Below are 26,785 nucleotides of genomic sequence, written 5' to 3'. Positions count from 1 at the left end.
GCGAATGTTGCGAATTCGTGTTCATTTTTTTGTTTAGAATCTACTGAACTTTTTACCTATATACCTTCGGAAGGTTTTACATTTTTAACATTAATATCCCTTGAATCTTTTGTAACTGAAATACATCGGACGTCATATTTATTTTTGGTATCTCGAGTTGTATCCAAAGTCTATAGTAAATGGTATATTTTTAAATGGAAAAGATATTAATAAAAAGTCACGATTAATTATAAATAAAATTATAAAAATTGTAAATAATGATTAATGAAACATTTTAATTTAGTAGCTGCGTTTTATAAAAAATTAAAAGAGAATATTACTTTTTCTTTCGTGGGTTTTAAAAAGATGTCTTTTTGCTGTACTATCCCATCATACTCGTTACATTGAAAGAGACTGTCTTACAAAGACGCTTGGCGAAGTTACCCAGAAACGATGAACACGCCACTTTAACAGCGTCTAATTAGTAATTAATATCTTTTCAAAATCAGCATTTTTGTAGCCACTCGCGTTTGTGTGAATGGCGGCGAGGTGGAATTCGCTTGGTTCGTTGGAAAAGTTTTGACGGCTCCCAGCGCTGAGAGATGCTGCGAGGCATTCGCGCGGATGGTCGGAGGCAATCGCCATTATCGTGATTAAAATAAGAAATGATACTGACGGAATCGTCGCGTTGTGCCGCTCCGCATCGTTGACCCTTCTCGAAACGAGAAAGCCCCGGGGAGACGGGCGAAACTAATTTCAAACGCGAGCCAATCTCTCGCCGGAGGGGTTATTGATACACGCGCGCGATTTCAAGAAGCGCGAATTAAAAAATCCATTTTAAAAAATGGCCCGAGCGAGCTTCGTAATATTTTGCCGACGATAAGTAAGATTTGGGTGGGCTTATTATTTTCTCTCAACTGTCCGATTTGAAATGAGTCTGAAACATTTTCAAGCGTTTATTTCTAAATTTAATCAACTGGTTAAAAAATTAAATAATAATTGCAGTAATATTTAAAGAAACATAATTGTATACATATTATTACGACAAGTCAATAATTTTATAATACGTTTGATTTCGCCTTTTTCAATTTTACCCGGGTGGATTTGTTGAGCGGAATGTAACGATATTGAGCTTCACGAAAATGATACTTAGAAGCTGACGCGAAACGCGGTCGTGTATTTCGTTGTCTCGCAGCAACGGCGGGCGTATTGTGGCGCAAATTTTGCAGGAATCCGAAGCCATATTGCGAGCGTCGCATAAAGACCTCGCGTCGCGTCTTTCGATATCCATCTCCATGCTAAAGGCACAACGGGGGCGGTGTAGAGTTACTTTGTACGGCGGAACCTATCGAAGATATTGAAAACGTCGAAGCCTCGGATTCTCGTTCCAAGGCGACGGCGGCGGCGGCTGCGGCGGCAGCGGCGGCGACGTGTTTCTTACCCGGAGCAACGAGGATCGATCGAGCGTGATATTTTTTGGTTTATCACTGGTAACCGGAGCGGCTCCCAGTACGGTCATCCGAGCTCGGCCGCAAAAAGTAAACCTCTACTACTCGCCACGGGCTCGTAAATTCGCGAGACATAAACGCGAGATTTCCGGAGAGCCGCATCCGCCGCCGCGCCGCGCCGCTTCGTTATAATCGCGACGCGCATATTTAACTTACCGTTCGTTCTGCGTTCTGCGACCCGACGAAAGTGCGTGACAAAGTGCGACGGATAACGCGACAACGATTGATAGATTCCGCTTCTTCGGCGAGGAAGAACGTCAATCGGTTTCGCGCTCCTTTCTTTCCGTACACGTGTATACCGCGCCGCCATTTATTTACAAGGTTATTTATTACAACACGAAGGAGAGATCTTTTTCGAAGGATATACGGCTGCACGCGACGCCGTATGAGACGTTCGCCGCGTAAAAATAGAGACTTATTTACGTCTCAGGTTTTTTTTCTTTTTTCTTTTTTTTTTATTATTCAGCGTGAATTATCCCTGTGGATGTAGTGGTTAAGCGATTCATGCTCCTTTCGCTGCGAATGATTCATCCGGAGCGGTCATCAAGAGTGAGCCCCGGCGCGCACGTTGGCTTTTATGGGATAACGTAAAGGCGCAAGGCGGGCTTTAAGCCGAGTTAATTAACGCATTATAGCGGATATGCCGTAAGCCGTCGGCCTTTTTTTGCAGACCTGCGGGGTAAAACGCGCGCTCGTGTTGCTACAACGCCTTGAGACACCGAGAAAAACCGTATATAATAATTAATCACTAAGCTATTAATTACGCTCTGTAAATCCCGACTAAATCCACCGATTGCAATCGGAAAAAAAATTAAGGAAAAAAAGGGAGGTGACGTAACCGTTCAATAAAATTATTGCGAGGAGAGAAATAATTTGTCGATGTAGCAAGACGGTCGGCCGCCGAGAAAATAATTTTTAACACCGGACGTGACTTTATGGAGTCGTATCTTTCACCCTCGTGTTTACAACCCCAGTAAAAATCCTGTCGCTTTTCGGGAGTTGCTCTCCGGTGCGTGTCAGGTGCGCTTATTATTCACCGTTCGACACGCAGCCTCGTTTCACTAACAAAGGGCCTCGTGGTGAGACACACAAAAGTGATTCTTCCCCGGGGTTACAACCCCGCCTCCATCCGAATGTAAATGCGAGATCCCTGTTTCCAACTTTGTCGTGGATGCGATGGCAATTACAGCCGTTACACGGCCCCCCTTTTATCCCCGATATCGTTCCTCGCGCTCCGTAAAATGCGATAACAAAAGCCGATCATAAAGCTGTCTGCTCGAAAAAAAGTAGAAACCATCGGCGGCCGCGGAGGGCACAGGCGGAAGGAAAAGGGCGACGCGCGGGTGACGTGATCAGAGAGGGGAAAGAGACGAGGGACAGAGGCTCTCGGTGCGCGCATACTTAATACACGGCTTCGCTGGGATACGTACTAGATGCTACTTTATACCTTGCAACGAAGGGACGGTCGATAGCCGGTACACGCAGGGCGTTAACACGATAACGCGCCGTGTTGTCGGTTGACGCGCCGAGTGACGTCCCGAGATTATTGGAGATTCCATTATAATGAGTTTGCGTATAGACGGGCCCGGGCCGTCGGTGACCGGAGAGATCCCGCGGTGTGGCCCCCGCGAACTTTTGCCAAGTTACCGGTAAGTAATCCTCGCAAATTAATTACCGGGTCTTACGCCCGTCCCCGGGTCCCCCATAATCTTACGGCGGAATTCAAGTTTTAAATTAAATTTGGTCCACGTCCTGCTCGGCGTCCCTTGCTCTCCTCCTCCTCCCCCTCGTTGCCATCGACGGTTTTATCGGCATTGATAAGACGGTTGCGTGTAGATACGTTGCACCGCAAAAGAGCACAACGCGAGAGAAAGCTGCAGCTTTTCGGTCTTCTGAAAGAGCGGGGTCTTGCTCGAGCGAATTATTTTGCGGTTTCAAATAAGGTCACGAATTATATTTTATGGTACGAACGTTTTAAAACTCGAATCGATATCGCGAAACTAATGATATTTAAGTTTGCATTTTAAATATTTCTATTAAATTAATTTTTTTTTAAAGAAAAGTATTGAGTTACTCGTATCTCTACTGAATTACGTTCATAATTAAAAAAAAAAAAATCTTTAAAGAGAACAGTACGCGTTAAATGAAGTGTGGAGTTGATTGTTTGCAGTCACATGAATTTTAGACGCTCAGTATTATTTTAGAGACGCAACTTCTCAGTGTGTCGAGATAAACCCGTTTAACATAAGCAATCACAATTACCATAAGACTCAATGCCGAACTTAGTTAACATAAGTAAACTCGGAATTAACATAATTCACATATAAATAGGGTGGCTTGAACTTATACTGCGGCTTGCAAAATAGCAATTTAAAAATAACATTTTTATCGATTACCGCTGAATTATATAAAAAAAAATCTTTGTCTTACTCGCGAAAGGGGATACTGTTCGTGTTCGTTCGTGATTAAATGGATTTCGGACGACAAGCTCGGGTTAAAAGCGTGACGTTACACGGGACAACGTCGTCGCCATGTTCCTGTTTTGCGTAGCTTTGATAGCGCCGCGCCTCCGCTGACAAGGTTCAATGCCGTTCGCCGAATGACTGGTCCACTACGCCCGCCGGAAATGCCGTTTTGTGTTGCAACGTGCGCCGGCCCTCGACCTGAAAATATCCGTTTTTGCGTAACGCGTACGCGAGATTGCACGTGTTGCGTGGAATCAGTGCGACGTTTGCACCGGTGACGTGTTTAAACGCCTCGCCCGCCTTCCCTCCCCCTGCCCACCCTCCTCCCCCCGCGTTTTGTCCCGGCGCCCCGTTGTTATCCGGCTTCGCGTCGATTGGTCATCGTTGCCGTTTTAACGTCGCGCCGCAATACCTCCATTGTGGGCATTAATTACCGCGAAAATCTTTTGCTTTTGTCCAATAATTAATGATTGGACGAGAGAATGAATGGAAGCGCTAATCCAATATTTAACGCCGGATACTCCCCCGTGCCCGATTAATCTCGCGGCTTCGTCGACACCGGCCTGAATATCCGCGAATCAATCACGATCGTGCATGCATAACTGCAAGAGATGAAGAATTCCGCGATTCAATCCGCCAATTTCGAGGTATTCCCACGAATTCGAATCCAAATTATAGTCTTTTTTTATGGGGGAGGGCGGATATATATTTTGAAATTTATAGGCACACGATAAATCTGGCCCATAATCTCGACAATATCGGCGCACACGTGCGCGGCCGTTTTGCTCGTAGAACGTATCTCTAATAAAAATCGCCTTTCCCCCGCGTCTTCCTTTCCCGTGGCGCGTCTCGGGACCGCCACCGTCGTATTTATTTATCCGGCCGAGTACGGATGATAACGACGTCGGCATTTCATTCATTGTTAGCGAACGCCGCCGCTATGAAAACTACGTTATTTGTATGCCACAAGCGACCGCCTTAACTACGACAATACTTTTCCGCCCCTCGCGGCTCCGTTCCGTGCGCTCGCTCCCAAAGGGAGCGGTGGGACAGAAGAAATATGGAAATGGCTGGGAATCAAGGATGGGTCGCGGGCTCCCCAGCCTCCGAATTAGAAAAATTAAGTAAAGAGTCGAAGTCTCTTCCTTGTAAAAGGATTTCGCTGTCGAACGGGCCCGGGGGAGCGAACGACTCGCGTGATTTGAAGATGCGCCGGCGATTAAACCCCCTCGAATAAAACACTGGGTTGGGGCAATTTTTATAGTACGATTTTTAAACTAAATTTTTTAAATTCTGTTATTTTTTTAAATAATTTTCTAATATTTTTTTTTTAATGTTTGGTGTGCAGTTAAAAAAATTTATACATTTATTTTTAAAATTTAAGCCAAAAAAAAAGAGTAAAATTTGAGGGCTGGGAATACATATTGGCGGTGTAATTTTAATGCGGTGTAACGTGTCGACAATCGTTGTTTACGCGGACATTGTAATCGATCAATTTTGGACGTTGTAAAGTATTTAAAAAATATACTTTACATTCGAAAACATTGTCTAAAGTAATATTGCGGTGCGCCGACTATTTTTAATAATATTTCAGGATTAGTAATAAAAGTTCGGAAAAAGGATAACTTTTTTCCCCGATTCTTCTTTCGTGATGAAAAAACGAATAAATGGTGCGCGATCTATAATTCAGACCCGATAGCTATTTTGAGCGTACGGATCGCCCGATATTTGTAGTTACAGTGCAAAAAATTTTTTATTCAGCGCTCGCTATTGTGGGGAAAAAAATTAACTTTGGAAACGGGAAAGTTAGTGGCCACACATTGTCTTACCATTAAATAGAGAACATACTGTTAAATAAAGACATAGAAATAATCGCAATATTATAACTTGTTAAATTATTTTTATTAATATTATTCTGTAATTATTTATAAATAAACCGATGAGCCGTCGAGATATTTTTGATACGCTCGGCGACGCGTATAAATCTAAGAAAATATTTTTCGGACGCCGCGTACAGTATATTTCAGCATCGGCGGCGTATCGGCGGTGTCACTGCAGCCCCAGATGCGCTCGGTAATTTCAACGTGTACGGGCTCGCGTACAGAAAGTGGGCGAAAGATTTATGTCAATACAAACACACATTATATCCGTGTTTGCCAGCTCGGAGGCGCCTCGTTCGCGTTACACACCCGCCGTCTGTGCAAAACCCACATACGTGACGTACGTACATACACGCTCGCGCGAGACATACATGCGAGAGCAGCGGCGGAACTCTCTGGCATCCGCGATATCGCGATCCCCGCGGAGAGAGAAACAGCGAATTCGCGCAGCATCCGGGACTTACTCTTTCCGCGCGACGCGCAATGCATCCTGCGAGATAGCGCGAGGCACGCGAATGATATCCGCACGGATGCGTCACGCGCGCGTGCACGTGCAGTTATACGCGTACAGCTTGCGTAATTAACGCACATACGTTCACGCATAGTTCGAGCGTACTTACCGATGTAATCGGCAGAAGGGTTGGTGGCCGCACGGCTAGCTAGAATATCCCGAATATCTTTGCCTCGTGGCTCTCCATCTCCCGGCCACCTAACCCCCCGGCGAACGGCTTGTCGCCGGGAAAACCGGGCTCTCATTACGCCAACAAAATTCTCACATTTTCCGCTAAATGTTCCCTTCGTGTTAATGAACGACTTATCTTCATATTTGCTGTCACCACGTGCACGAGCCCCGGAGCTCGTTTAGAGAGAAGTTGGGTTAGCCTGCTAACTGTAGCGGCCGCGGAATTAATTGAGACCTCTCTCCTCTCCCCCTCTCGCTCCTCTCGCCCGTCCCGCCGCTATATCTCGTTATACGAGTAAATTCTGAATTCTGGTAACTGCTCATCGGAGTCTGAAAACGAGCCGGGGACACCGAGAGTCTGCGTTTCGGCCGTATCCATGAGAAATAATATCTGGGAGCGTAATTGCTTTTTAAAAGCCCGCGCTCGTACCGCGGACTCTGTCCCCGTAATTGTTAATGACTTTTTTAATGGCCGAGGGAATGCTGTTTTCAAATCGACCCCGTAAAATCTCTCGCCGTCTATGGTAATAATCTTTTAACGCGATCATATTCGCAAACGCGGAAATATCCCGCTGCCGAGGAAAGCCCCTGACTAATCCGACCCTAACGCGCGCGGTATTGGCGTGCGGAAAAACGTTACGCTTCGCTATTTTTTTTTTTTTTTTTTTTTTTTTTAATATCGTGTGTAACTTCGTTGCGAGAAATAACTTCTCGATGAAAAACCTACAGCTTCTCTCATTAAAAATGTTCTCGGCAGAATTGCGATAACCTTGTTATTTAAATACGGCGAGTTAAGCAGACATATTATTTTTACGTGTCGCGAAAGCGCGGGATAAATCTACAGCGAGAATCGTGAAGCAGGAACGAGGGGTGAGGGAGAAGAGGGCTCTTCAGACTAAGGGGAGACGGCGAATAAATGAGAGTGCATCTTGTACAAATCCATGAGTTCCTTTATTAAGAAATACTGCATCGTTCCGACAATCGCGAAATGGTAGTACGAATATAATCTTTAAGCTATGAAGAGCTTCGACGCAGCCTCCTTCTCGAGTCGTCGACTTTGCTCGGAGCGCTTTTCCGGAGCAGTGTTCCGCAGTTTTGACATTGGATTACGGGCCGGGCGTAAGGGTCCCTCCCCCCTGTGTAAAACTTTAATTACATTTGAATATAAGCGCGCCGCGGGGACACCGCCGGTACTTATCCGGGAATACGGCTGAAGGGACTTTCTCTTAGCCCTTTCGATTCATTTTTTTTCTTTGTTTTTTTTTTACGTAATTCCCCGCAGCGGCTCGCGAGGGTGGAACACTCGGTGCAGCCCCTACATCGTTCGCGATCGCGAAACGCACGGATCGCTGAGGGAGGCGCTACGTCGATCGGTGGTTTACGCTCGAGAGCTCGCGAAAACTTGCGGACGAAGACGAAAGGAATAGTATCGACGCGATTCCTATTTTCTTTTTTTTTTTTTTTATTATTTTTTATTTCTCATTTATTTTGCAACGGGCGCCGCGGTCAGTTGCTTTCACGAGCAACTTGCAATAACTTAAAATCGCAAATGTTTGGATAATCGTTCAGGCGAGAAAACTGCATCTTGGATTGACATGTTGCTTATAATTCTTGGTACCTTTTGATAAAGTTAAAGAATTAAATGGTCTACGTGTAAAACCGTAAAGAAACACGTGCCTGACGTTAGTAATTTAGAAACTGGTAAAAAAAAAAAAAAAAAAAAAAAAAAGAAAGAGAGAGAGAGAGAGAAAGAGAGAGAAATTTCAATTAATTAATTGACAATTAATTTACGAAAAAATAAAAATGTAATTCTCAGAAATAACTTATATTTGCATCATGCATGATTAATTTAGAGAAAGAATTAGCAGCAAGTTTCGCCAAGTGTATCCAGTTTCCCTTTTTTTATTCGGATATTTCGGATAAATACGAACACGAGATTTCCGATTCAAAGATCCATCTAGATATCTGAAAAATGTTCACAGTCATGGAAAATTACATTACTTATTTAAACAATTATATATCAAGAACTTAGCAATCGAATTCCCATTTGCCTTAACACTTCCGAATTATTTGTTTGGCAATAAATTTTGGGTCAATTTTGCAATTTGTATTTACTTCAAAAAGATAGCTATACAGACAGATTAGAGAGAAAGACAGATAGGCAGGGAAAGAGGTCGAGAGAACAGCCGTGTTATTTATCGTGAGCAGCTTCAAGTCACTTCGGCACACGAATGATTCAAATTACTCAAATTATCCGATTTATCCGAGTTGTCCAAATCGTTGGAATAATTCGAATAATCGTATTACCCGAATTATTCGAATATCTCAATTTCCAAGCCGAATCGCGGCGGGCTCCGAGCATTTATGAATATCCCCGTTGGGTATATCCCAAAATCCGGGGACGTAAATTTTGCAAGGCCCCGGCTCGAAAACGGGACGCGAAAACACCAAAATTACGACGGAACGAGAGCGCGCGCGCTTTGAACAAACTTCGGTGGCGCGACAAGGAGAAGACGGAGACACGACAGAGACATAGACAAAGTAGATGACAATACCCGGCGTGGCGCCGTATCGCTAAACGCGCCTCGCCTCGATTCTTCACCCGTCCTGGACCGGCGGATCCGTGGTTAGTCTTCGGCCTGGCGTCGATGCGCCTTTCGATTCAGACGCCGCCGGGAAAAAGGACGCGGACCGTCGCGGGCTAGTAGTCCTTTCGCCGCGCTCATTCTACCGGTCGTTCAGCACCTTGGCGCAGATTAGGAGGACCAGTAGGTGCAGGGCGTAGTAGAGACGCACGGTGGAGGGTCCCGTAGACGCCAGGGCGTAAGCGTAGGATGAGTAGCACTCCCTACGAGCGAAACATACATCAGAATATTCTTTGTGACGAATAACGTAAAAAAAAAAGTATTAATTCTTATTACTTTTATTTTTAATATTTATTTTACTATTTTTTTCTAAAGTTTTTATTACATGTCTTTATTATATGTTATACATTTTTGCGCGAGACAATGACCGAACACCGCGCGCGCGAACCACGTACGCCGCCGAGATTGCGGTAGGTCCCGCGGCTGTCGTAGGTTGCGTCGCGGCCAGCCGGCTGAGCCGGGCGATGTCTCGCGCCGCGCGCGCGAGACACGCACACTGCCATACGGCCCGCTGCTCGGTCGCTGGCAGAGACACGAGAGTAGGAATAAAGTCATCAGCGCGTTCGCTGGCGTACCTCAACTGCTGCGTGGCCGGCGAGTCGGGTCCGATGCGAACCACGGTGTCGCCCGCTACGCAGTGGTAACGCGATAGACAAACGCATACAGCCTGTGCCCAAAAATTCCGTGGCCGTAGTCCGTTGTTAAAAATTATATTAAATGTAAAATCTTTTACTATTCTTTTACGTATATAAAAGAAACAAGAGTAAATGACGCGAGCAAAACGTGCGCTCTATAATATCTAGTAAGACAAAAAAATAAACGTTGACGGACTTCTCTTTGTTCCTTCCCGAGCGTTAGTATTCACCGTCGAATCTCGCGAAATTATCCGATAATTCGGAGATCGACGACTCGGTGGGAGTGCATCAATCACTCGGCGTTTGCACTGCCGTTGCATTTACGTGCGAATGTCAAACGAAAGTCGACGTTTACGGAGGACGGGGGGAAAAAAAAAAGAAAAAAAAGAAACCACTTCTTATTCCATCAATAATATATTTCCCCGTCGGCGTTTTGCCGGATGCATAATGTACGCCCCTCGTTTCGCTTACGCGTTCAAGGTGAAATTCGCGGGGGCTTCTTTAAGAGTCTGTCTGGCACGTATCATTTTTGCACGAGGCAGTCAGTCGTGAGGTGTTATAACGTTACCGGCTAATACGAAACTGCTCGCTCAACTCGGAAACATTACCGCGGCGTAAGGCCTCGCCGGAAATCCTCGCGGCGATCCCCGAATTCTTTGAGTCTCTCTAGCGAAAGTCTCCTTTCGCGAGATTACGCGACGCTTTTATAGCCGCGGCAGCTTTCACGGTGCTTAATTTACGAAAACGTCCCGCGCCCGCTTTGCGAATATTGAAAAGTGCAGTAATCCCGCCTCTATCCACCTTTCCGTTTATCCGCGCCGACATTTATCTGGCCCGTCGCGTGTATTACTGACTCCCGCTTTGAATTTTCAAACGGCTCTTCCGAAGTCGAATCCTTATCGATTCCTAATGACGTGTGAAAATGAAATAATTCTATATAAAATTTTATCTAATAATAACGACAAAGTTTTTGCCAGTAAGGTTAAAAAAAAAACTTGTTTTATATTATTTTCTCAAATTATTACTATAAATTATTTTTGTTCAGATGCGTAATTAAAAAAAAAAAAAAAAAAAAAATCTACGTTAATGTTTTATAGTTAACTTTTAGGGAAGAGTTCTGTCGACGTTTTTCGAGTATTCTATACTTTTCTCTTCTAGCACGATATTATTAGGATTCGACACGACGCGCGTGTGTGTTTTGCTATAATAGAGCACTCTACTAATCTAATCGGCATCCGCTTCACGTATAGGCAACCAATTAACAGGGAACATCGAGGGCCTACCACTATGCTCTCGATGGATTCCAAGTTTCACGAGCTTAGGTGTCATCGGATGATTGCGTCCCGGTACATTTTCGAAATGGCGGAAAGCGATCAAACTGAATTCCCGCGCGGGAAAGGGCCACGATAATTTGTTATCCAAATATTGAATTTAATTAGCTGTTAAAATTAACCGGTACTCTCTACGTGCATTAAATAAGGGAGCGAAGCCAAGACCGATTTGCTTCAAAACGAAAACTTTCCGCGTTAGAACATGCCCTCCCCCTTTCCCGTAAAACTCTCATTTTCGGCACGTCTGTGAGGGAAGTTTAATATTTTCTCCGCGAAATAAGCTTGTCGATATCGCGAATACATTTTCGCGATAATGCACTTTCCCCGGCGCGCATCGCGTCGATCCGAGGATCGTTTTTACTTACATCTAAACGGCGGATTGAAATACATTTTATCACAGCCGTCACGCTCGTGAAACGCGCGGAATTGATCGGGCGCTTTAAACATCTCGCTTTAAAGTTTCTCGATGCATCATAAAACGGTTATAGGAAAAAAAAAAAAAAATGTAAAATCCAATATGAGAACAATTAATTAAAAATTACTTGACGCGACGTTATTAACAAGATAATATAAAATAAAATAAAAAGACAAGCAATTTTATTTGTGTTACGAGCTTTCTGGGGTTTTTGTCAAAATTTTCGGGACACGCGCGGTCATTTACATCTGGTCGCTCACTTAAAGTCGTACCTGTAGGACTCAGGATTTAGCCTCGTCACAGTGCAGTAATGATGCAACGCACATACTCCGTTGAGAGGGCCGCCGCAGCCCCAGATTTGCTCCACCTCGCGCGGCAACGAGACCGTGTTGGCCGCGTAATACCTGCGGGACATAGAAACCCCGCGCACACATACGCGGGCGCGGCGGAATAATATACACAGAGACCGGGCTTGTGCATTAGGAGAAATGCGGGAGCGGTCGGGTATCAGGGCAGTTATTAGCATCGTAATGGCGTGGGCGCGAGTCTCGAAAAGGGGCGGACAGTTATCACAATGTCACAACCCCGGGACGTCGCGAGATGTATAATTGCCGGCTCGCGGAGAGACGCCGGAATTATTAATCTGCCGGCCGCCGATATCTCACGCGACCGTCGGCGTTGAACGTTCACCGGAATATTTCGACGTAATTCACGCGAGTATACGCACCGCGCGGCATTAATGAACGAGCGATCGGCGCGAGATAGTCGCGAGACAGGCACGCGCTGATCCCTTTGAAAAACTGGTGCCTCTGGACGGCAGGCCGTTTATTTTAACCCCGCGTTATCGATTTCCCAGCGAAAGATACGCAGCGGAGACACGAGAAGGACTCAAGGGCGCGATCGGTGCCGGTAATTAGCGGAACACGCCGCAGCGGGGTTTAGGGGTAAATCACGTAGGCGAAACGATCGATCGATCCGCTTCAGCACACACATACCTGACGAAGGCGTAATCGTTGGACTGCGTAAACCGGTCCGCCAGATCGTGAAGAGTGATCGGCGATATCTCCTGTAGCTCGTAATAGTCGAGCAGCGAGTACTCGACTATCCAGTTCGCTTTACCAATTGAATTCGCCTCGGGCAGATTAAGATAGTACTGCGTGTAATCCAAAATCTGCGCATGCAACAGACACACACATACAGAGTATCATAACGCGCGCGTGGGCCCTGAGTTTCCGCGTCCCTTTTGAAATCGGTACGTCGCGAGCAAATAGAACACGTTCCCCGTCGCGATATTATCGGGGGATGTACATACATAATACGCCACGTACCTGTCCGCTGTTAGTCTCGAACTCGTAGAGTCGCAGCCCGGGGTTGTTGGGCCCTCCGCTGGTGCTCGGCGTTACGCTGGGAGCCATCATTATCCAGGATACGGGGAGACCTGCTCAAACACGAGTATCGTTTTGCCGAATAATTAATCGCGTGCGCTTCGAGTGTTGATAAAATTAGGACGGAGGCGCGCCGACCGATCGAGCGATAACGGACGTACCTTCGCGCTCGATAAGTACCGATAAATAATTTGTCCCACTGGGGAACCGATCCCTCTTTCTGTCAAAGGGAAAAGGTCAAAGCACTTTTGAAAGTGGACGGCCGTATCGGTTGTTTCGTTTGGACTAACGTACAACGTAATAAAAAACAAAAAAAAAAAGGATAAAGGATAGTCACGTAACTCAACTACGACTCTAGCGATGTATCGAGAAATTGTCATGCTCGAGAAAAATACGAAAATATCGCGCTTTACAGATTCACGCGTGCAGAGTCGGTGAGGTACTTGTCGTTTTAATTTTCCGATGGTCGTTTGTTCCAACTTCTCGGTAACTGTACCCGATGAATAATATACCGGGTCTCTTCATTCAGAACGAAAGAAAGACAAAGATAAACGCGCAATTACCTGCGCTCGACAAATTCACCAGGAGGTTTGAACAAAATGAGTTCGTACAACTCACGCGTGTGTACTCGGAGAAAAGTACAGTCCTTCGAATTTTGCAATACTCCCATCGACTCGATTATATTTTTAATTATACTTATTAATTATTTTTACCATTATATTATTAAATATAATATTAAATATAATTAATACATATTTATAATTGACCGAATCGCATTCCTTACCGAAAATATAAAATTTTGGGTGGGTCTAAGAGTATTTCTCTCTCGCTGGAGGAACGTACCCGTGTCGCTGTATATCACGCGAAAGGTGTCCGAATGCCAGTGGCCGAAGAACTGTCCTCGGATGATGTCCGAGTAGAGCCGCACCACCTGCAGGTACTTGGTGTTGTGCCTCTCGTTGAGCGCGACCGCGCCGCTTTCGTGGTCGTCCACCCCCGGCGGCGTGTGGCCGACTATGTACACCTGCCCGTAGAACAGAAACGATCATCGGACATCGATACTTGGGGAATTTCCGTATCTGGTTAATCCCGGGTTTTGCCGTCCGTGTTTTATCTTAATATCTATTCATGAAAGCCCCAACGTTTCTTCAATACCGGGATGTTTTTCCGCGTAGACTAATTCGACAAGCGCAGCTCGGGTTGAAATCCTTCTCGAGAAAACTTAATTTAATTAAAAATAAATAAATAAATAAAAAGATAGTTATATTCATTTCGCCATCTCGGGCAGTAAATAACCGTATAGTTAATTTGCAAGTATTTTCTTATGCGTTCAGTTAAGTAATTGATGTGTTTGTTATGGTTAATACTGTTCAAGCGTTGTAAAATATTAATTACAGTTTGCTGGTAACAACGTCACCGCAAAAAATCGTATTCAATGTCTCGGCGTTTAAATTTATTTTCGAGTATTGTCTCGCGTTCTGAATAACGGTTTATTTAAATATATTTGTGGAAACTAGAAAACGTTTTCTTTCATAATGAATCGGCGTTGCAAAATAGTCGCGAGATAACTTTTTATTAAACAGATATTAAAAATTTTGCAACCAACGGATGCAGAATGAGTTCGGGGTATTTCGAGCGCGAAGTCAACCCAATAATATGCATAAATGCTGCATATTCGAGCGACGAAATGCATTGCGGATCACCGCTAACCGAATTACCGATTGAAGTTCGCGTTCAGCGCGTCTCGCAGGAATGCAATAGGGATGAAAGACAAATAACTCGGGCTGGATATTCAAATAAGGATATTTGTTTCTTGTTATATCGCGTTGCGAGCCGCGCGCGAACTTTATTTTTATTCCAGAAAGACACGCGGCATGCACGTACTGCTCGCACATATATATTTTGACGTAAAACCGGAAACGCGGTAACTTTGTTAAAGTAAACTCGCGCCACAATGTCGGCGGGGGAGCTTGGAAAACTGCGGGTGGAATAATTTATCGACCGCGAAAGAAAAAGAGAGAGAGAGAGAGAGAGAGAGAGAGAGAGAGAGAAAAAAGAAATAAAAATAAATTATGTCATACCGCCGGACGCGATGATCAATACTCGGACGCGAGATGCCCGCTGAAGAGCGCCGGCATTCTCATTCAGCGGAGACGTCCTCGGCTACGTCGCGTGACTGCGCCCCGGGTTTAAACAGACGCTGCAGGGCGAATCACGTACGCGGCTACGCAATGTGTCTCCCGGGACGCAGGAAGTCTCGTTAGCATCGGCGAATCGACCGGCCGAGCTCGGGATTGGCAGACGGGATTCACGCAGAACTCTCCGCGCGCGTGCCTCCGTGGCGCTCGTCGCGAGGACTCGAGATACGAAGGACTCGAAACGCGAAGGGCTCAATATCTAATCGGACACGTACGCGAGATTAGTCCCACCGGCTCGAGACGCAAATTGACACGGGAAGTTGGCGACGATTGAAAAAGCCGACTCCCGAGGACAACGCGTTAAAGCTAATGGCGAGCAGCTTGCTAATTACTCGATTCTACCTTGGAACTTTGTATTTTAAATATGACGTAGTCGATAACTTTTTACGACGATCGAAACAATTGCGGTCTTTAGGAAGTCTGACGGGATTCGCGCGATTGATTGGCACCCCGGACGATCGATGGAACTCTTAACAGCGACAAAGATATTGGCGGCATTAATAATAGCAGGCGACCATTGATGTGACAATCGATGTGTATCCGTGACGAGTCAGAGCGCGGTATTTGGAGCGAGCAGGCCGTGGGCGATGCTCCCGCAGGATCGTTTCGAAATGGCGGATGAATAAAGCAAAACTCGTTAAGTGGATAACGGCGGGAGAGAGAGAGAGAGAGAGGATGCGTTTTCCATTCGCAAAATGGATCCCTTTTCGACGAATCGCGCCGCGGGGAAAAGGCAGCCTCCTTTGAAAGGTAAATGGTGGCGGGCGCGCGGTTGAATGAGAGTGACGCGTTTAGAATTATGTGGCGAGTCGTCGCGCAATGCGGTCCGCGGAAATAAACGTGAAAGAAGTAAAAAAAAAGAGGGGCCAAAAGAAGAAAAAAAAAGAAAATAAAAAGGCAAAGCGCCACTCTTCGCAAACGACCGAATCTGCTGGTGCGCGCGCGGAGATTGAAAAATATTGCGTGAAAAGCGCGGCAGACGTTGATTTTAAATTGCCGGCACCGAGGCCCTTTTGCCGAAGGTGCGGGAATCACTGCCATTCGACCGGGGGTGGAAAAAGGGGGGGCGGAGGGAAGGGCACGAGAACGAATTGGACCCAGGCTACAATAGATCGCTGATTGGTCAGTTTTGCCGCCGCTGACGCTCTTAAACGACTTGTAATTTGTAATCGCATTATCCGCCGAACGTCGGCGGACGATCGATCGATCCATTTCTCGTTCCCTCGTCCACCCTCTCCCCTCTCGTCCTTTTACCGTTTGCCGTTGCGACGTCGTCGTCTTCCCGTCTCTCTCCACGGGAATGCCGGGGGATCGAGAAGCCCACTCGGACCGTTTGCGAAACGGCACCAGCGCCGGGATTATATCTGTCCACGGAAAATCGGATTTCTATCTCGGAACCCGGGCACACCCTCCGCGTCTCTCCGCGTCTCCGTGTCTCCGCCTCGCTCTTTTTATCCGGGCGCACATAAGGACGTACAAGATTTCCCGAGAATTCTTCTCCGGAAATCCCCGGGGGAGCGCGTCCGCGGTGCGATCGAGCGAGCATCGAGAAGCAGGACGAAGAGAAAGAGAGAAAAGAAGCAAGAGAGCCGTGGATAAGAGGGCGTCGGGAGGAACGGAGAAAATTATTGCTGGTTATCAGAGTCGCGAGCCAACGAGCCGTGCTCGCTACATTTTCCGATTGTTATTACCCTACTGGTCATTTCATCGCTTTGAAGAGGACGGCTATTTTGCTTCCACGCTCGTTGATCCGCATTAAGAGCTTTTCGAGAAGAAAGCAGGCAGGTGGAGAGGGTTGGCCGGAGGGAGACAGAGAATGGGGCTTTAAGAGTTTCCCCGAGAGCTTATGGAATATCATGCGCGGCTGTCAGGCAAAGAATACGACCGGTTTATCGAAAACTCGTCACGTGACGCGTTATTACACAATTGCGGACGTCTTTCTTTTAACGCCGACATCGTTTCCGCTCGCGAGAACGTTTGAAAGGCCCTAAAAAGAGTCACCCAAAACTCGTCAACTCTGACCGAGATTTATTCGCGAATAACGCAGCTTGGACAGGCGATATATACGCGGGAACGGCAATTAAAAGGCGCATTCTCTATTTTCTCTCTTTTTTTTTCCGCCATCAATATAATACACACCGCCGCTAGATATACATAACTGCATTCGGCCTGAAATATACAATAGGTTTTAGCTCGCCGCGGTAAATCCCACGAATAATTTCTGACCTTTGCCCGCGCCGAATCAAACATTTACGCCAAGTTTTATTGCGCACGTATCCGAACGCACGGTGAAAAATAATGTCACTCTACGCGAGTCAGCCGGTGGCGTTATGCACCGCGGAGGGAAGAGGTGGGTCGCCTCCTTTCGAACGTGTACGTGGTTGAATGCTGCCGACAGCGTGGATGAAAGCGATGGCGCCGTTCTCTCTTTCTCTCTCTCTCTCTCTCTCTCTTCCCTCCCTCCCCCTTTCCCCTTTCTCCCTTGGCCGCGCTCTCGCACACGAGGGTTAATACGATCGGGATCAATGGCAGTGGCGTGCAACGGTTTACGTATATCGGACGCGGGGTCCCTCCTCTCGCGGGCCCGTGTGCACGGAATACCAAGTCCCTCCATAATTTATCGTCGGTCGCGCGAAGGATCTCCCCCCTCGTATATGTCGGACTCGTTCTGCCCCGCGGCGTAATCGATAACCGATAACCCCGGGAACCGCGATATGCGATGGGTCCCGGGTCGGAAGATCGCTTCGCTAGCGCGGCTCTCGCGAGCCCGGAATTAATTGCCCGCTGATCGAGAAGGATAAATCGACCCCTTCCCGTGTCCCCTCGTGACTGATCTCGCGCTGCGATCTCCGATACCACAAGCGTGATGGGCATCACCCGCGATTTGTCATCGCACTCTGTATGATAAGGCGGAAGCGAGAGGCGCGATACGCACCGGAAAGCCGGGAAACCTCGGAGAAGTCGCGATCAAACAGAGATCGCTTCGCTGCACCCGATCTGTATGTGTAATAGGTATCTCTTCGATGAAAGTTACAAAATTTGTTTCGTCTTTTCAAGCGGATGTTTGATTAACCGTCATTATAATAAATCTTGTATATGGAAAGCCGGAACAGCCCGCGCGAGTTGATAAGCCGAGCGAATAATGAAGCGGAGGGGCCGATCGGGAATCAGAAAATCGTGATGTGTCAGCTGTCTAGTAGCGCGCCATAATTTATAACCGTGAGAACGAGGCGGGAATGAGGATGATGACGACAAAACAGCCGCGCCTGATAAATCATGCATCCCATCGAGGCGCGATCGGCGGGATTTTATTTGCCCTTCCGCGGGAATTTATTTCATTAAAATTTATCCCCCGACGATCCGCGCGATTCTTTCATTGCTCGCGCGATTCTCGACGCGTGTCATACATCTTACTCTGGAAAGTGACGAGAAAGAAAAAAAAAAAAAAAAAAAGAAAAGAACGCGTCTCAACGTGGTGCGGCGAGACGCAATAAGGCCGTCGCCTTAAATTCTCCCCGGCGCTCCCCCGCGCTTTTTCGCACGACAATAAACTGCGAAACTGAGTAATACTTTTACACGAGTACACCCCTCAATTACTCAACTTGTCGCGGGATATCTCGCGCGTGCGTGTCTCTCGGCGGCGAGAGGTGCTCGCCGTAATTCCACGATGTCTGGCTTGACGGGCGCCGTATAATCGCGTGGATTCTCCCTGTGTGTATCCGAGCGTCGAGCGATATTACAGCCTTAGGTGCAAGCTGTTGTTACACCCACGACGCCGTTAAGTCAACCCGTCAATTTGTCAATCAGAGCGCGAGGCTTCCCCAGGGGGGATTAGGTGGCGGGACAAGGGGGGAGGAAGAAAAGAGGGTGGTTCGGACTTTGCTGTTAAAAATTGCGGCGTTATTGGACGGCGTTCCGCAAAAAGTCGACTGACGTGACGCGGCGCGCGCGATTTGCGACTTCCGATATTAATCTTCCGCGGGGAAAGTTCGCTCGCCAATAAGAGCGGCCGCCAGTTTTTAGATCCGGCGGAAGTTCGTATCGAATATTCGCATGCGGGGCGCAAAGGGAGCCTCGCCACTGCGCTGATTAAAAATCTATTTCGCAATTTATCGAACGAGAAACAACCGCCGCCGCCTCCACCTGGCTGCCTCTTCTTTTTCCCATGTTATTTCGCTACGGTTGTTGCATCGCGAGTTTCCCCGCGAGGAGCAAATAATATTTAACGCATCCCAGGGAAAAAAAAGAATGCCTTAAGTCTATTAGCATATGTTTAACTTCGACAGGATTTTTTTTTTCTTTTTTTTTACGCCAACGCGTTTAATCGCAAAGCTGTTTCGCACACTGGACAAGGTATGTGTAACGAATTTACACGATTTTATTGGCGGTAGAATGTTTAAGGCGAAAAATAAACTGGCGTATTACGGTTTTTTTTCCTTCCGGTCAATTAACTGATTAAAAGATTCGAAATTGCATCACTGCATATTAATTTAATACCGCGCAAATATTATCTGTTTTTGAATATAATATTTTGTGACGCGTTTCGTCCGTTAAACACGTTCAATATTTAACGCCGAAATTTATCGGCTACAACCGACGACGCGTGAGTGTGTCCGCGAGCGCGCAAATTACACGCGCGATGCGAAACGCACGATTTTGCGCACCGTAAAGCATGCTCGACGCGACGACTACTTCGAACATTCGTTTGCTCAATCAATCAATTTCCCTGTGTTAAAACTCGTGTCCACAGGTTTATCGGCGATCGGCCTCATTAAGAGGGGCTTAATTTACTTGCCGCGCGCGCGAGCGTCATAATAGCGGGGCCGAGACGCCGGGTTTCATCGATCGGAGAAGATCGACGGCACGTAAAAATTCTCCGTCCCTATATTATCCCTTTGCATGCGATCCGCGGGAGGACGGTCCGGCGGGTACGAGAAATTCCAGCGCGCCCTTTTATGCGCCGAGAGCACCCTCGCTCGCCCCGAAATCGAATCTCGTACAAAGATAGCCTAGTGGAATATTTCCGCTTAATTCGGTCTCGCGTGTATGCACGACGGAGGAAAACCCCTCGAAATCGATATTGCCGGCAAAATAACGCGACACTTACATTAAACGATGAAAATTCCATTATCTCGGCGCACTGTCCAAATAGAAATCGATCGGGCGAATTAGCTGTTCCCGATTTTCGCGTTAGAGCCGTCCAGTGAATCTCGCTGTCGAAGGCGCGAGCCTTTTTTCGCCCGTGCGCTTTCCTGCTCGACAAAAGCCCATAAAAATCGCTTACCGATACGGCGCAGGAGAATTATTTATCGTTCGCCGCCGCGTGTATATATATTTCGCGACGAAAGAGCGGTGTAACGCGGAGAGAAAATAACGCACGCGGCGTAATAGCCCGGCCGGAAGGGCCGATAGTGCCTCTCGTACATCTCAGCGTAACAACTTACCGTCTCCCGCTTCTTCCGCGCGTTCTCGAGGACCGACTGGAACCAAAGCCATTGGCCGAAGGGGTCCTGCGTGTTATCGACCGTACTGCTTCCGGTGCGGTGCGGCATGCGGTTGTCGACCGGGTTCAGCCACAAATTCGTGTTAAGGAAGACGATCCGGTACTTTTTCGAGCGCTGCTCGATCGTATAGTAGCCGGCTGCAACAAATTTTGAATAGTGCCGCGGCGGTAAAGCCAGCCTGGATTTATGCCCGCCAATAAGCTCTCACCCTCGGTACCGTAGCCGCGTTTCCGGAGGCCGAGGGTACCCGTAAATGTTGTATTGACCCCATTGCGCTGCGCGTTTCGCGAATCAAAGAGCGGCACGTCCTCGTTTACCGATCATTTATGTGCCTTTTGCTGCGTAAGATCCTCGTTTTGGCGCTTACGACACCGGAGTGAGGCTCAATATCGCCGGCGGCATCCTGCGCGAATTAACTAGGCGGCTAATCCAGGCCAATCGACCGCGTAATGTATTTATGTGCAAGGACAATTTCATAATTAATATAGCGTAATTACCGTTCCTCCCCAACCGAGGTGCCTTTGCTTCGGTTTAGCCGGCCTCGTTTAATATATTTCGCCGCGAAATCGCAGCCCAGCGAGGAAAGGTTTCGCGTTCGCGTCACTTACCCTTCACAAAAGTGTCAACCGCTTCCGGCGGCAGCCAGCTCTGCCAGACGTACGCGAGCTGCGTATAATTCAAGCCCGTGTCCTCGTGGCCGAGCGCGGGGAACACGAATTGTCCTTTGAACGTGCGGTGCAGCAGCTCGGTCAGATTTCGCAAACACTGCAGACGCAGCTCGGCGCTCATGTCGGCGTTGCGCGTCAGCGCGTCACTGCAACAAGTTGTTACAGCCTCGTTAGTCCCGGCTGCACGGAGCGCCCCGCACATCGGGGATTAGGCCGCGGGGGCGCCGGTGATTATCGCCGATAAATACGCCGTACGGGAGGAAATGTCGCCGAATAAGGGCGCGTCTCCGTCGCGACGCGACACGACGCGACGCGACGCGCGTAGAGGTGCAATGCGGCACACGATCGCGAAACCAGACGTGTGAATCGTTAACCACGCGGAACGCTGATAATTGTCACGTCAGCGTCAACTGATTGGACAACAATGCCTGTAGAAAGACAACCACCGGAGCGAGAGCGCGGTACGGAAATGCATGTCCTGGAAATTTATCAATACACGCGGAAAGAAAAATTTTTCCAATTAATAAAATTAGAAACAGATATAGCATATACTTGGAAATAATATAACGAACCTGATTTAATTTTTTTAATGACACTTATTATTTTTTAATTTAATAACTTTGAGTCTATTGTTTGGAAAATGTGTTAAAATATTGCACAACGTTATTACTGAAATTATATAAATATTTTTAATATTTTTATTCCGGGAGACGTTTTTACTGAATAATGTTTAATGCAATCAACTTGTTTGCTTCTTGTGGAGTTGGCAAAAATCAAAAAGTATTCTTGAAAAATGAGACTTGCGAATCCGCGCTTACGCTCCATAATATCGTATTATTAATTAAAAAGCGGGAAGCAATTTACAGTTGCCTTTAAATAGAATGATTATACGCATGCAAGATTGATAACGTAGCGGAATTTAGTTTGAAATCGGCACGCGTTAAGCTCGATATATCGAAACTTATTAACATTAATGCGCGACGAATGAGCTTGAAATTTATGGCGTTTCCAAACTTTTCGGAAATGCAAGCACATTTCGCGTATTGATAATTTAGCACTCGCTGTTTACTCGCGATTATTTCGTGCTCCTTGCAACGAAACGACGCCGTTAAATGGAGAAAGTCATCGATCGCGGATGTAATACTGGCCGGAGGTAGAACCGTACTTCTCGCGCTTCCGGTAATTAATTGTTAGTCGCCCGCCTCGAAATAGTAAATCGTTCGTAAAGTAAATTTATTCAACGGTAATATATTCGACATATAATAATCGTGTTATTAACCGAATTAACAAGTTATCGTGCCCCGAACTGGATCTTGTTTATAATTTTATCGATAATAAATGAGATCTCATGAATAAATTACAATACGTTAATGATTCATTTAACAATAACAGTCGTTATTAACGAGAACGAATTGTATATCGTTTGACTATTATAAAAGCCCGGAATATTTTCATAAATTTCAAATATACGTAAGATAAATTAGTCATAACGATAACAGCGGTAATGATTTGCAACGCAAACCATAACAACAACAATAGCACCGAGAAAATAATTTTTTTTTTATTATTAACAGCTACGATAAAACTCCCTCGTGTATCGACGTCAGAGCTAAAAAATAATTCGAATAGTTATTGACTAATAATATCCCGGTGTACCGACGTATATATATCGCATTTCAATTACATTGCACATCAATTATTCATTTACTTTCGAAAGAATTGGAAAACATCGGATTTTCATTCTCATATTACGCTGAGAAAAAAATACAGTTGCTTATTTTCGGCCTCAATTACAGTCTTATAATATTTTTACTTACAGATACAGTCGAATCGTCAATTAGCGTCAATTGTCACATTTGATGAGGTCGTAAATGACTATATTTTTTTCTCAATCCACGTGGGGGAATTTTTGCGATTCGACTTACCCCGTCCACAGGACGAACTCAATATCACCGTGTTTCGATCGCATCGCCCGCGCCGCGGACTCGATGAGGGCCCAAGGTGAGTCACAGCTGTAGTCGCCGAACTTGCCGGCCAGCTTCCGGTCGAGCCGCAAACGTCCGCCATCGATGGCATTCCTCGTGTTCCAACACACTGAAACGCGAACACGGTGAAATAGGATTCGCTCACGAGATCAGCTGATGGAGGAGTCGCGCGGGAAGGAGCTATGATGATCGTGGGAACGCGGCGCGGGGGTAAAAACACGCGCGACAGGGAAAACGGCCACGGTCGCGCACACCCCATGTCTCGCTAACGTCCGCGCGGCACGAGGGCCGTTCGGGTGAGCAAACGAGGGAGAGGTCAGGGGTAATTCGAGCTGTTTCGTGCTGATCCCGCGCACGCCAGGCTCTTTAAAGCGATCGGCAAATACACGGCACGGGTAAATACCGGCCTCACAGTTCTATTAGAGGAATGATAGTGATTCCGCATTGTGCGATTGTAGGAGAATGAAATGTATAACAGTACTCGTCGGATGGCCAGTTGGTCGCACGTAAAAATAAAAAATAAAAAACAGAAAAAACATAGAAAAAATCTCCGCGCAATGCTCTCTGAAAAAAAAAAATCCCCTCGCTATTCAACAGGAAGGTTTTGAAAAGTAGAAAGTTTCAAAAACATGTACAAAATAGATTTTAGGTGGGTTTTTTTTTTTTTTTACGACGTGATTGGGAAAGGCTTTTTACTTCAGGGCGTTGTGGCAAGCGGCCACGGCTCAGATTTCGCGGATCAATCTACGCGTGTTTTCTTGAAGGACGAGAAAGGGAGGAGTGAAAATGTTCACGCGAGATTTCGCGAATCCGGTCACGTGATTCTCCACAGCGAAACGATGAAGCACGGCGGAATAGGCGCGAGATTCGCGTGAGCGATCGGACAAGATATGAGAAATTGGACGAGGTAGGATTAGGAGAAAAAACTCGTCGATTAGGCTTTGGCCGCGTTAGGCGCGAGTCATTTTTCTCGACTGTTACGTGACCGCGAAAACGAGCCTACGTGAAAGATTCTTTCATCAAACTGCGATCGGAACGACGTTGACTTACTGCTGGCGGCGTTTCCCTGCGTGGCATACTTCGGGTCGTAATGAATATCGGTGATGTGCCAGAAGTAGCCTGTAAAATAAAAGGCGCTTTACAGCTGCCGCGGACACTTTTGCGTGACGCACAAGTCATAAAGAAATCCACTAGAGTCTTTATTTCTATTCTGACATGAAAATAAAAGGCTGACGGGTTGGTTTCCTTATGTCTTATGCGTTACGCAAAAGTGTTCATTTCCCGGCCCTTATCCTGGACGGAATAAATGAGGGAAGTGGGTGAAAGACGCGAGGAGAGCGTAGGGAAAAAGCTGTGAGCTGTTTCGAAATTTTTAATATCAGATTGATGTGCGTTTCAACGGGATGTTTCGAAAAAAATAAAACGGTAACGAATGGCGCGAAATAAAAATAACTTATTTGTTGGCGTGGAGCAGAGAAAATTTTCCAAATACAATTGCTGTTTATTAAAAGGCTTAATTTATAGTTCGGCAAGCTCGTTATTTTTATGTTCTTTTAAACAAACAGGTTTTTCGTATCCCTTCTGTGAAATTTGGCTGCCAGCGTGTACAACCTTGTCGAAATATCCCAGGGATTAAAACCAGTATCATATCGGTGAGTCCAATTTTCGTTGCTGTAGATATGGAAAAATACATCTCACACCAATTGCCGCGCTTCCATTGTCGCAAATAAACATAGAGATCGTATTTGCGTATCTACACGAAAAAAACGCTACAGTGCACATAACGAAAATTGTTCTGGCAGATGGAAATTTCGTCGTCCTGATAGTAAGTATTGCGCAAAGCGTCGTGAAATTTCGACTGGTTAGATATCAAGAAACAGCAATGAATAAAATATATAAAAAAAAAAATATATATATATATATTAAAATAAAGAAAGAGTAGAATATTTCCTAAATTCCAGATTTGTCTGAAAAAGCAAAGGATTTTATTACTTATATAAAAACGATGATTTGATGACGCTAGTCCATTTGCATTAATACAAAAAAATAAATGATTTTGATTAAACGTACGTTTAAAGTACACTCTCATATGAGGATTTTATTTTAAAGCTATACGCGCCAAATCTGCCATTATTCTCAGCCCATTATATAACGCCGGAAAGTTTTCTCTCTTAAAGAAAGCCGCGCCGCGGGGTGGATTTTCCGGCGGCGCGTAAAACGATAGCCAGATTGCACCCGAAGACGCGGAATAAGCTACGCGCGATATAATTTCTCTTCGTTGGGATGAAAATTTGCGTTTATTAATGCGCCACTCGCGAGTATCACGGGTATTTCGCAGGCCGAGAAGCGCCGCCGAGAGACTTACCTATCTTCCCCTGCGCCACACAGAGCCACGAGAGCAGTATCAGGTAGTCGCGTATCATCTTTCCGGAATCGCACCTGTAATTACAGACCGCATTTGAGCGCCACAGAAACCGATGTCAGCGATTGGCGCCGGCGATAATGACGCGGAGGGGGAGGACCGAGCTTTGTTTGCGCGATTGCGACTCCGCTTTCCTCGCCGTGCGAGATTGCGGCCGACGATCCTTCCCGCCGTCCCCTTTTCCGGGACCGCGAGATGGAGTATTTCCGGCAAACCGGATATTCCCGGAGTCATAAAAGATGATAAGTACACAGACCGTCTCCCCCACGAGCCGACATTAAGGCGGAATAGCACCTCGCGCGGTTTAAGCGCGGTATGTAAAATAGGTCGGTCGTTATTGTCAGATAATTTCGCGCCGAATTCGGATCTGGATTTTACTTTGACCCTCTATTTCTAAGACGCGCCAATGGAAAAATCAATTTCGCGCGTGCAGAAAATCGCAGTCGCAGTGCGATGTCATTGGGTGGCTTTATTTACCCCGGCGCTCAATAATTTCAATCATGTGTGGTGCATTTTTAGGCAAAGCCGGCCGATAGAGGAAGATTTGTGGGTCCATACGTTTGACGTCGCAAAGAGCGCCGCGGGCAAATATCAACAGATTTGTTGGCTTTTGACGTTTTAGCGCAAAAAAAAAAAAAAAAAAAAAAAAAATAAATAAAAAATCTACTCTCGCGTACTCCTCTTGTTACAAATCAAACTATCAAGCGGTTATATATTGTCCATAGTTTTCGGTCGGCTTTCATAAAAATGAACAGGAGCCGGACACGAGATCGAACTGTCGTTTACGGCGCGCGTGCGGAAATTCATTATTTCGGGGGAAAGGGGGAAAAATATGTGACGACCCGCGGCGTATAATTAATGCAGTGTGCGCGTATTTCGTTGCCGGCGCAACGTAAATATTCAAGATAAACGGCGGCCGCGACGAGTGATAAACAAGCGCTAATTTCAGGTTTAATTCGGTGACAATTGTCTGGCTCGCAAGCGGCCAGAGCGACGTTACGTCTTCCCCGAATATTCCACCCGCGATAAATACGAGCACGCGAGAACGGCTAGACAACAGCCTCCACAGCATTCGCAACGATC

At 46.3% G+C, this 26,785-nt stretch overlaps 1 protein-coding gene and 1 long non-coding RNA gene across 3 annotated transcripts in view; one reads left to right on the top strand and one right to left on the bottom strand.

The window, feature by feature from the left end:
• LOC139104993 (uncharacterized) overlaps nt 1-26,785 on the top strand; it is a 130,383-nt gene that overhangs the window by 44,670 nt on the left and 58,928 nt on the right. The gene's annotated exons all lie outside the window — the stretch shown is intronic.
• LOC139104815 (cyclic GMP-AMP phosphodiesterase SMPDL3A) overlaps nt 7,959-26,785 on the bottom strand; it is a 39,811-nt gene continuing 20,984 nt past the window's right edge. Inside the window, exons 2-11 of one of the 2 annotated variants that reach the window (XM_070660528.1) lie at nt 25,646-25,719; nt 24,331-24,399; nt 23,221-23,389; nt 21,236-21,441; nt 20,568-20,764; nt 13,769-13,949; nt 12,869-12,978; nt 12,536-12,711; nt 11,813-11,944; nt 7,959-9,362 (exon numbers count right to left, since the gene is read on the bottom strand). In XM_070660528.1, coding sequence (XP_070516629.1) covers nt 9,242-9,362; nt 11,813-11,944; nt 12,536-12,711; nt 12,869-12,978; nt 13,769-13,949; nt 20,568-20,764; nt 21,236-21,441; nt 23,221-23,389; nt 24,331-24,399; nt 25,646-25,703 — 1,419 coding nt within the window. In that variant the 5' untranslated portion in view covers nt 25,704-25,719 and the 3' untranslated portion in view covers nt 7,959-9,241. The remainder of the gene's footprint in view (nt 9,363-11,812; nt 11,945-12,535; nt 12,712-12,868; nt 12,979-13,768; nt 13,950-20,567; nt 20,765-21,235; nt 21,442-23,220; nt 23,390-24,330; nt 24,400-25,645; nt 25,720-26,785) is intronic. The other variant, XM_070660531.1, reaches the window with a different exon arrangement.

This window comes from Cardiocondyla obscurior, linkage group LG01, assembly GCF_019399895.1.
Source record: "Cardiocondyla obscurior isolate alpha-2009 linkage group LG01, Cobs3.1, whole genome shotgun sequence".
NCBI classification, from domain to species: Eukaryota; Metazoa; Arthropoda; class Insecta; order Hymenoptera; family Formicidae; genus Cardiocondyla; species Cardiocondyla obscurior.
The sequence above is the reverse complement of the archived record's forward strand: the minus strand, read 5'-3'. Positions and strand labels throughout refer to the sequence as shown.